At 51.1% G+C, this 11,827-nt stretch overlaps 1 protein-coding gene across 1 annotated transcript in view; it reads right to left on the bottom strand.

The window, feature by feature from the left end:
* Positions 1-11,827, bottom strand: part of DENND3 (DENN/MADD domain containing 3) — a 97,921-nt gene that overhangs the window by 45,128 nt on the left and 40,966 nt on the right. The window contains exons 4-6 of the mRNA XM_011990151.1: positions 10,444-10,563; positions 9,285-9,503; positions 5,164-5,285 (exon numbers count right to left, since the gene is read on the bottom strand). Of these exons, the coding sequence (XP_011845541.1) occupies positions 5,164-5,285; positions 9,285-9,503; positions 10,444-10,563 (461 nt within the window). The remainder of the gene's footprint in view (positions 1-5,163; positions 5,286-9,284; positions 9,504-10,443; positions 10,564-11,827) is intronic.

The following is an 11,827-nucleotide window of genomic DNA, read 5'->3' as shown; positions in this document are numbered from 1 at the left end:
TTAAAAGTACATCACTGGGGCCAGGCGCAGTGGCTCACACCTGTAATCCCAACACTTTGGGAGGCTGAGGCGGGTGGATCACCTGAGGTCAGGAGTTCAAGACCGGCCTGGCCAATGTAGTGAAACCCTGTCTCTACTAATAATACAAAAATTAGCCAGGCGTGGTGGTGGGAGCCTGTAATCCCAGCTACTCGGGAGGCTGAGGCAGGAAAATCGCTTGAACCTGGGAGGTGGAGGTTGCAGTGAGCCGAGATCGCGCCACTGCACTCCAGCCTGGTGGACAGGAGGGAAACTCTGTCTTAAAAAAAAAAAAAAAAGAAAAGTACATAACTGGAAGAGTGGGTTCACCTCCACACACGGACTCACATGGGCCTCGACTTGGACTCCGCACACTTCACCCAGGCCAGATCATTCCCATCCTGCCACTGTAGTGAGGGCACTCCCCCTTCTAGGACACCAAAGGCTTCCAGGTAAGGCTGCCTCTTGACGGGTCACTCAGGGCTGCCTAGAAGGGACAGTCACGGCTCCCCCATGGCTTCCCCTCTGTACTTCCTGCCCAGGCAGGATCAGATGCCCCTCTGTGCCCTGCAACAAATGTCCTGAGTGTCACCACTCTTGGCCCACCAGGACATGGCCACAGGCTCACCCCAGAGGGCCTCACTCAGGGACAGGAACTCACAGATATCTGTCAATCCTGAGTCACCATGAGATTGGACCCCTGGCCTTCCCAACACCACTCAAGGCTGCATGTCTAGAGGGACGTTAGAAATATACAAAATAAACAGAACCAACGCATATCTGGTCACACATATTTCTTGAGGACCTACTATATCCTACTTTTGCCATACACTGATCTGTGTGCTGGGGAAGGGTGGTGGACACAGGCCAAGCCCCTGCCTGCATGGCACTTTCATGTGAGTGGGAGGAAGTAGGAAAAGAGACAAATCAAGAAAACAGGAGATAATGGGGACATCAGGCAGAGACGCACGTCAGAGCGATGGGCTAGAGAGACATGATGGTCAGACTGAGCGGGTGGAGAAGAGTTCTCCCAGGAGATGACCTAGAACCAGAGATGTGACAGGAAGATGCAGACGGGGGACCTGATGGACCCAGTGCGGCCCAGCATGGTGGCCGGGGTGGGGGAGGGTGTGGGCCGGGTCAGCATGGCTGGCAGGAGCCAATCTTCTCTGTGATGGGAAGGGCGCATTGGCCACAGGCCCCTGCCGCTGCCTGATCCTCCTGGAGACAGGGACAGAAAAAGGGAAGAACAGGATTCTGGGTGGAGTGGCCCACCAGGGGTGTGGCAGGCAGGCGGCGCCACAGCCAGGGTTCTCTCCAAACATGCTGAGGGGCCAGCCCAGCCCTGGCTGACCAGACTCACAGGACTCGGGCAACTACCCCTGCCTAGAGGAGTCTCAAGAACTGCGATGTTTACCAGCATTAAACTGGCCTTTCATCTGGAAGAACACGTAGAATGCCAGGGAAAGAAATTTTGATGACTTCCCTCATGTAAAAAGGGCTATGATGCCACCTGGAGTGGCAGCTTCTCTTTCTGCATCTTCTGGTGCAGGGACAGTGGGGTCTGAAGGAGACGGCCATCCCCTCCCCCAGGATCCCGTGCCTCCCTCACCCAAGCACGCAGCCAGCACAGCCTTGAGCTGGGGACCCTGACCCTGCTGCCCAGGGAGAGAGTGACTTCCATCAGAGACGAAGACAGCAGTGCAGAGAGTGACCAAGAACCAAGGGTGCTGGGGAAAGCTGGGGAAGAAGGGGGCTGCCCTGTCCCTCCCAGTCACATGCCTAGGTGCAGAGAGATGCACATTGCACTCCGGAGCCCCCTGAGGACGCCCCCCAACACACACCGCAGCCCACAGCCGGTATTATGAGCTCAGAGGCCTCTTATCGACAGGTCACCTATGGCACATGGATTAGCTCGTGTTTATAAAATAGTCTCCAAAAATGAGACTGTGGGAGACACAACATCCTGCATCCCCGTTCTGGGGGATCTAGCCAAAGCGGGGTCCAGCCTCCGCACCGTGTGCGTTCCTATTCCGGAATTCTAACAAGACGACGAGGACACAGGCGGAATCCCACCTTCCTGGAAATGCTCAGAGCTCCACCACAGTCTCACAAAGTTCAGTTCTGTTTCAGAATGCCACACTCTAAAAGTCAAGGAAGCAGCTGTGGCTTACCAGAAAGCAATTGAGATTGGGAAAGCATGTGTCTCCTTCAAAGTTCACGCAGACGACAGTTGCCAACAGAACGGCTGCTCAGGTGCCCCTGGCTGGGGAGGAGAGCCAGCGATTCCACAGCCCAAGCAAACAGAAACAAACCTTGCCTGTGCGAGACCATCACTTGGCTTTAAGGCCTTAGGGAATTTTTTAAGATGCAAGAACAATAATAAAGGTAGTTCTCCGGCCGGGTGTGGTAGCTCACACCTGTAATCTGAGCACTTTGGGAGACCCAGGCAGGTGGATCACCCGAGGTCAGAAGTTCGAGACCAGCCTCGCCAACATGGTGAAACCCTGTCTCTACTAAAAATACAAAAATTAGTCAGGCATGGTGGCGGGTGCCTGTAATCCCGGCTACTAGGGAGGCTGAGGCAGAAGAATCACTTGAACCTGGAAGGCGGAGGTTGCAGAGAGCCGAGATCATGCCACTGCACCCCAGCCTAGGTGACAGAGCAAGACTCCATCTCCAAAAAAAAAAAAAGGCAGTTCTCCTAAATATTTTACAGAAAACTTCCAGGTAGAAGGAATAATCCACACCAAGGTAAGAGTCAGAAATCAGAAAAGCCAGGTGAAAGGCCAGGCCAGAAACCCCCTCCTCCTTGCCACTCCTCCTGACGCAAAGACAAAGGAAGGCGGAGAGAAGACAGGTGACTGCTGACCCACATCCAGACTGCATCACAGGCTTCACCAGGAGCAAGTACAGCCTGGCTGTCTGCAAGCCTCAGCGCTCTGCTCCCTCCAGCATCACCTCCACAACCCGCACTCGGGGCCTGACTGCAGTCGGATCCCACAGGCTGTGAGGACGCAAGAGCAGGATCTCTCCTGCTATCATTTTATAAAATGCTGAAGGGAAAAATGAGCTCCACAGAGCAACCCCGAGGGAGCCCTGGCACCGAAGCTGAGTCACTGCTTGGGGCACACCCAAGACGACCCAACACCTCCGTCCTGACATCATTAGCAACTACACCTCCTCTCACCCTCCCCTGACCAAATCCCTGCCAAGCCTCTCCACCTCGACAGAGACCTCAGGGCCCCCAAAGCCTGAAATATTATTTGACCCTTGTTGGAAAAAGTTTGCTGACGCCTGATCTAAGCCAATGAGGTTGAGTAACAGAGATGAAAGAAAACATAAACTATAAAACACTATGAAAAAATTAAGTTCCAGGCCGGCCACGGTGGTTCACGCCTGTAATCCAGCACTTTGGGAGGCCAAGGTAGGCAGATCACGAGGTCAGGAGTTCAAGACCAGCCTGGCCAACATAGTGAAACTCCATCTCAACTAAAAATACAAAAAATTAGCCAGGCATGGAGGTGCAATCCCAGCTACTTGGGAGGCTGAGGCAGGAGAATTGCTTGAACTCGGGAGGCGGAGGTTGCAGTGAGCCAAGATGGCGCCAATGCACTCCAGCCCAAGCAACAGTGTGAGACTCCATCTCAAAAAAAAAAAAAAAAAAAAGAGAGAAAGAAAAAGGAAAGTGCCAATACAGTGCCAGGAGTGAAAGAAATGGACAGCTTCTAGCTCAGAGAGAATGGGTCATACCCATCAGAACCCAGCAGACTGACGAAGTCATGGGACAGGGGCCATGGCTGTCCTGTCATTAGTACACAGGCACTGCCCAATTCCGGGTATATGATGGGGATGCAATACACATCCAGTGAATGAATGAATGAATGAATGAATGAGTGAATGAATGGATAGGGAACTTCAAGGATCACAGGCACAGGAGCCTGGGGCACAGGAGAGGTTGGGTAGGTTTCCTGGGGGATGTCACTGTCTCTTGACTTGAATTAATATTCAGACAAGATTGGAGTAAAGACAAATCACTTTCATTTCAAAATATTCATGGCTGGGCGTGGTGGCTCATGCCTGTAATCCCAGCACTTTGGGAAGCCAAGGCGGGCGGATCACTTGAGGTCAGGAGTTTAAGACCAGGCTGGCCAACATGGCAAAAACTGAAAATACAAAAATTAGCCAGGCATGGTGGCGGGCACCTGTAATTCCAGCTACTTGGGAGGCTGAGGCAGGAGAATCACTTGAACCCGGGAGTCGGAGGTTGCAGTGAGCTGTGATTGCGCCACTGCACTCCAGCCTGGGCAACAGTGTTGGGCTTCCTTTTCAAAAAAAAAAAAAAAAAAAGAGAGAAAGAAAAAGGAAAGTGCCAATACAGTGCCAGGAGTGAAAGAAATGGACAGCTTCTAGCTCAGAGAGAATGGGTCATACCCATCAGAACCCAGCAGACTGACGAAGTCATGGGACAGGGGCCATGGCTGTCCTGTCATTAGTACACAGGCACTGCCCAATTCCGGGTATATGATGGGGATGCAATACACATCCAGTGAATGAATGAATGAATGAATGAGTGAATGAATGGATAGGGAACTTCAAGGATCACAGGCACAGGAGCCTGGGGCACAGGAGAGGTTGGGTAGGTTTCCTGGGGGATGTCACTGTCTCTTGACTTGAATTAATATTCAGACAAGATTGGAGTAAAGACAAATCACTTTCATTTCAAAATATTCATGGCTGGGCGTGGTGGCTCATGCCTGTAATCCCAGCACTTTGGGAAGCCAAGGCGGGCGGATCACTTGAGGTCAGGAGTTTAAGATCAGCCTGGCCAACATGGTGAAACCCCGTCTCTACTAAAAATACAAAAAATTAGCCGGGCACGGTGGCAGGTGCCTATGGTCCCAGCTACATGGGAGGCTGAGGCAGGAGAATGGCGGGAACCTGGGAGGCGGAGCTTGCAGTGAGCCGAGATCGTGCCACTGCACTCCAGCCTGGGCGACAGAGAGAGACTCCGTCTCAAAAAAAATAATAAATAAATAAATAAATAAAAATAAAAAAATAAAATAGGAAAAGATACTTGAAGTGGCAAATACAGAATCTGAACAAAGACAGTCTGAAGTTCATACTATTAATGTTTCCCATTACCTCTGAATAAACGTCTGGGCCGCCAGGAGGGGGACATCAGGAATGTCCACATTATCGTTCGTGGACTTGGAGTAGGTGATGCTCCCATGATCAATATTTATCAGAACTAAACCGTCAGCTTCCTAGAAAACAAGGAATCATCTGTAAAGATTGACAGAAGAATCTCAGAATTTGTATACCTCTTTGAAAACACATAAATATGTTTTGAGTTCACTAAGACAGTGTCATCATTAATTAAATGACCCTCTTTAAAATGCACACATAGGCCGGGTGCAGTGACTCATACCTGCAATCCCAGCACTTTGAGAGGCCAAGGCAGGCAGACTACTTGAGCCCAGGAGTTTGAGACCAGCCTGAGCAACACAGTAATGCCCTGTCCCTACAAAAAATTTAAAAGAAATTAGCCGAGTGTGGTAGCATGTGCCTGTGGTCCCAGCTACTCGGGAGGCTGAGGCAGGAGGATCCCTTGAGCACAGGAGGTTGAGGCTGCAGTGAGCTGAGATCACACCACTGCACTGAAGCCTGGGCAACAGAGCGAGACCCTATCTCAAATAATAATAATAATAAAATAAAATAAATGCACACATAGCCTCATATGTTCTACACAAAAATCTAGTATATATCATGAGCTACGTTAATGGGCTAAATTTGATTAAACATGCCTCTCTCTTATTTTTCTTAATTGTGGTAAAATAAACTGTATCAATGTAACCATTGTTAAGGGTGCAGCTCGACAGTGTAAGTGCATTTGAGTGGCTGTGCAGGCATCTCCCCCATCCATCCCGGAATGCTTTCATCATCCCAAACAAACGCTCACTATCCAGCACAGCTCCCAGCCTCCCCTCCACACGCGCACTAATCTGCTTTCTGTCTCCATGAATTTGACTCCTCTGGGGACCTCAAATGAGGAGATCCATGAACAGCATTTGTTCTTTTGGGACTGGCCTGTTTCACTCCACGTTGACGTCTGTGAGGCTCACCCATCTGTGGCATGGGTCAGAGCGTCCTTGCTTCTTCAGCCTGAATAGTCCGTTATGTGGAAAGACCACATTTTGCTTACCCATATGCCTTTCTCTTTCAGTGAAGATGCCAATACAGGCCGGGCGCGGTGGCTCACACCTGTAATCCCAACACTTTGGGAGGAAGAGGCGGGTGGATCATGAGATCAGGAGTTTGAGACCAGCCTGGCCAACATGGTGGAACCTCGTCTCTACTAAAAATACAAAAATTAGCCAGGCATGCTGGTGTGTGCCTACAATCCCAGCTACTCAGGAGACTGAGGCAGGAGAATCGCTTGAACCCGGGAGGCGGAGTTTGTGGTGAGCCGAGATCACACCATCACATTCCAGCCTGGGCAACAAGAACAAAACTCCGTCTCAAAAAAAAAAAAAAGAAAAAGGAAAGAAAAGATTCCAATACATGTTATTGTCAAGGTTTCTCCTACCCTGGTACAAACACTGCATGTACTGCTTTTCGGGAGTCTTAGAGGGAGCATTCCAGAACTCCAGTGAGGGCACCACCAACCCCCAACGTCCACTGTGTCGGCTCAGCTCCCCAGCTAGCTCTGCCCGTCCAAGCACAGGAGCACGGACAGGGGCCTGGGCTAAGAGACCACACAACCCTGGAATGTTTGAGATATGCACCTGATGACTTGGAGAGGCTATTGTGACAGAGTACACAAATACTGAGTCATGTGCCCGAACCCCGCACTTCAACAGCCCCCGAACGCGATGCCAGGTTCCTGGGGAAGGCCCCGACTCCCCGGCTCTCATTCTGGGCCCGCCCTTTAGAGTGCGGTTCAGGCGGCTACGTGAAATATGCGCAAACACATTCTTGGCCTCAAAACCTTACAAGGCAAATACACAAAATGCTAAAGCAGCGAGGCACGCCGCTGGTCCCCTGGACATGTTACCGCCCAGCATCTTTGGGAGATGCAAGAGGGTTTTGTGGAGGCGCATAGGATCACTCCAGCTCCTTCCTGCAGATCCCACCGCCAGCCACAAAAAACAAAAACACCCAAACAAACCCAGAAGAGCAGCTGCTTCTCCTCATATTTTTCACAACAGGTAAGTGCCTCAAAGGTGTCCCCCGCTGCTGACTGGAACTGCTAGGCTAACATGTGAAAAAAAGCTGTCCGCCTAAAACAGCCTGAAACACGATTTTCTTCCCCTAATGACTAAAAAAAGAAACAACTTTAAACTTCAGAACACAGCTTATTTTCTCGTCTGCGAGGCGGGATGGATGACGCTTTTCCGTTCCTTCCACGGAGGTCTGCCTGGCCTTTTCCTGAAGTGTGTTTTCCCCAGTGAGTCACTCGCCTTGGCAGGAACACACAAGCACGGTTCTCCCCTGCAGCGGGGACCCTGGCCCGGCCCAACCAACGGGCCCTTCCCAGCACCTGTGGGGGAAGCATCTGGAGCCTGGGATTTGCTTTAAAATGCTCTGGGAAAAGCGGGGCTGGGGGTGACTGCGAAGCTGGCAACAGGCTAAAGACTGTGAGGGGTGCATGACACATGCTGTGTTCTTCTATTTTTGTGCACACTTAGAAATTTTCAAAACGGGGCAAGGCATGGTGGCTCGCGCCTGTAATCCCAGCACTTTGGGAGGCTGAGGTGGGCGGATCACCTGAGGCCAGGAGTTTGAGACCAGCCTGGGCGACATGGTGAAACCCCGTCACCACTAAAAATACAAAAATTAGCCAGGTGTGGTGGCACGTGCCTGTAATCCCAGCTACTTGGGAGGCTGAGACAGGAGAATCGCTTGAACCCGGGAGGCAGAGGTTGCAGGGAGCCGAGATAAGTCATTGCACTCCAGCCTGGGCAACAGAGCGAGACTCTGTCTCAAAAAAAAAAAAAAAAAAAAAAAAAAAGCCTCCCAACCCAAAATAGAAAGTTAAATGTAAACCTACCCTGTACGAACCACCAATAAGCACAGGAAAAGACGCTGAACATCATTCGTCACCAGGGAAGTGCATATCAAACCACAGTGAGAAATCAGCTCCTCCTCACCGGGAGGGCTACCGTTAAAAAGGCAGACAACAACCAGCGCCGGCGAGGACGTTAGGAGAAGCCGGAACCCTCGTACTGCGGGTGGGAATGTAAAGTGGCATGGCTGCCTTGCGAAAACAGCTTCGCAGTTCCTCAAAGGGTTAAACAAAGAGCTGCCTAACGACCCAGCAATTCCACTCCTGGGGACACACCCGAGAGAAACGAAAGCACACATCCACACAAAAACTTGCACACAAGTGTTCACAGCAGCCAACAGGTATAAACAACCCGCACGGTCATCACTGAACAGTGTGATGAAGATTTTATCACGACGACCTCATTGTGAGTGGATGAACAAAATTCAGTCTATTTATACGATGAAACCCTAGTTAGCAATAAAAATAAAGTGCTGAGAGATGCTACCACGTGGAGGAGTCTCAGAACCAGGATGCGAAGTGGAAGGAGCCAGATGGAAGGACCATGCGTGGAGCGACTCTGTTCCCACGAGAGGTCCGGAACCGGCAAACCCAGAGGCAAAGCGCATGGGCGAGACTGTCAGGCCCTGGGGGCTGACTGCTAACGTGTGATGAAAATTTCCCTTCTAAAATCGGACGGCGGAGGATGGTTACACAACTCTACAAATATCCTAAAACCCACTGAATCATACATTTTCATTGGGTAAACTTTGAGGTATGTAAATTGTATCTCAATAAAGCTATTTTTAAAAACCAAACCCAGTCCGCCTCCTGGCATCACCGCAAGATTTAGCACGAATCCATCAGCTCACCCACTAAAAACATGCTGTGTCAGATGCGCAGAGGGGCCGCAACAGCAGCACCTGTGAACACCTCCCTGCTGTGGGCCCAGGCTGGCGACCGCCTCACTCGGCCCCCACCGGGACAATGAGGTGGGCACACTCACCGGCCTGTCTCCACTAGGAGACTAAGGGGTCCCGGCTTCGCCACAGGACAACGACACAGCCAGAGAACAGCTGCTTCTCACGGTACCCATGACCTCTCCGAGGTGCGCAGACCCCGCCTTCACCGCAGAGCACTGTCAGACGCGTCTTCCCATGTGTCCCCATGATGGATTCACAGGAATTTAGCATTCCGAATCAAAGGTTCACTACTTAACCTTGCTGACTTCTTCGAAGTGGTCGAGATGGCAGCCCATGAGGAAGGACGTGGGGGCCATGACGAAATCCAGCATCTGGTCCGACAGGATGGGCACGAAGGGGTACTGCCACTGCAGCGGATACAGGTAGGCCATGAAGCACTCGGCGACCAGCGTCAGCAGAGCCCAGTCCGAGGAGAAGAAGACGATCCGCTGTTCTGTCAGGAAGCATGTCAGGACCTGAGGGGAGAACCCGCCGCACTGAGTACACACTTTAAAAAAAAAAAAGGGCCGGGCGCAGTGGCTCAAGCCTGTAATCCCAGCACTTTGGGAGGCCAAGACGGGTGGATCACGAGGTCAGGAGATCGAGACCATCCTGGCTAACATGGTGAAACCCCATCTCTACTAAAAAATGCAAAAAACTAGCCGGGCGAGGTGGTGGGCGCCTGTAGTCCCAGCTACTCGGGAGGCTGAGGCAGGAGAATGGCGTAAACCTGGCAGGTGGAGCTTCCAGTGAGCTGAGATCCGGCCACTGCACTCCAGCCTGGGCCACAGAGCGAGACTCCATCTCAAAAAAAAAAAAAAGGTACAGACAGGGTCTCGCTGTGTTGCCCAGGCTGTGATCATAGCTCACTGCGGCCTTGAACTCCCGGGCTTAAGCAATCCTCCCACCTTGGCCTTCCCAGCAGCTGGGACCACAAGAACGTGTCTCCACATCCAGCTCATTTTAAAATTTTTTTGTAGAGACAGGGTCTCCCTATGTTGCTCAGGCCGGTCTCAAACTCCTGGCCTTAAGCAATCCTTACACTTCGGCCTCCCAAAGTGCTGGGATTACAGGCACGAGCCACCGCACCAGCCCATATACACAGTTCTGATTCAGTACAATAAAGAGAAAATGCTCGTAAACACACCACCCAACAAAACCAGACTAACTGCGGGCTCTTCCCTGGTCCCTCAGCTCCACCTGCCAAACAAAAGCCACCTGAGACTCTGCAAAGAGTGCCATTTGCAAATACCATGCACTGCAGGGAACGTTGGCTTTAAAAAATAATAATATACATTTTGAATATACCGGTCGGTACATTGTGGAATAAACTCGCATCTTCATCTCTGATCATCACTCTGATGCCCCACTGAGCCAGGGAGCACAAGACGTGCTGGTCGGGGCAGGGATGCGCACCTGCAGCACCTTCTCAGGCCGGAAGCACAGCAAGGGCAGGTGAAGGTCCAGGTCCAGGATGGGGCTTTCGGGGTCTGCTCGGGCAGGAAACACAATCTGGAGCGGCTTCATGTGAAATACCTACGACAGCCAGTGCCCACCATTAGTTCAGAGAGCTGCTCTGGGCAGAGGCTGACATGCACTAGAGTCACTATTTCGGCGCCCAGGGCATCAGACTTAGAAAATGTCTCTGAAGACACAGGCTGCCACGTTCGATTCTGCAGAACAACCGAATGGTCTAGAGATACACAGAACTGCCGAGAAAGGCTCAAACATAAATTAAGTACTAATGTCTTTTTCTAAGTAAGCCACAATTCCTTAAGCTCTAATTAATCAGCAGACTACTCATTGCCTAGACAGAGATAAACTACAAAGCAGATATTTGTCCCAATTAAGACAAATTCTAAATCAAGTATGTTCAAATTATTCTTAGGTATTATATATTCTTTTTAGTTACTGTATGCTATGAACTCTCTTAATATTTTCAATTGAACAGTCAAAGCTCCTTCAAGACATGTACAGTTAAAATTTTAAGAAAGACATTTTTCTAAATGTATTACTTTGAAGTCACACTTTGGTTCAAATTTTGTATTCACAGAATGGCTACTGAGACACGGCTGGACCTGGCGGAGGAAATCCAGAGGAGGAGGTTCAGTTCCTTCACTGAGGGAGGGCTTCTGAGCCTGCCAGGAAACAGGCTGCCAACAGCGAGTTCCCACCACCGGGGTGCTGGCATGTGGGAGGCCCTCAGGAAATGCTGGGTGCCCGGCTCGGCACCCGAAGCTCCAGGAAACGAGCAGAATGGATGGATCTAAGTATAAGCAAAGCACAGGGAGACAGAGAGGAGAGACGTGATCAGAGCAGACGGCTGAGACTCCATCACGGGAGCGCCTGGGAGGGTGAGAAATCAAGAGAAGCGGGGACCCGAGGTTGGCTGGGGGAACAGGTCACAAACAAGGCCTCCAGTGGCCCTGCTTTCTCCCAGTCACCCAAGTCTGTATTCTAAGCATGCCTGCACACGAGAAACTGAAAACAAGAAAAGGTGGTAATTTCTTGGTGGTGGGGATACCAGCATTGCTTCCTAACGAGACGCAGGTCCTTGAATAACATCATTCTGTTAGAATGTTGATAAGAAAAAGGAATTGCGTCCCAGCGGGGGGCACCTTCACATTCTCCTTGTGCCCGTGCCCGGCCAGGTTTTTTCCAGATCTTCTGGTTTCCTGCCACATCCTGAAGCCCAACCGGCCCATGCGGACAGGTCCCGGTGTGAGCAAGCACGGGAGAGCGTGGGATTGGCCCTGCCATAAGACAGCATCTGGCCGGGGCTAGTTCTTGCCTTGGCCCT

Source organism: Mandrillus leucophaeus, unplaced genomic scaffold (assembly GCF_000951045.1).
Source record: "Mandrillus leucophaeus isolate KB7577 unplaced genomic scaffold, Mleu.le_1.0 Scaffold371, whole genome shotgun sequence".
Classification (NCBI taxonomy): Eukaryota; Metazoa; Chordata; class Mammalia; order Primates; family Cercopithecidae; genus Mandrillus; species Mandrillus leucophaeus.
Note: the sequence above shows the minus strand (reverse complement) of the source record. Positions and strands in the feature narration are given on the sequence as shown.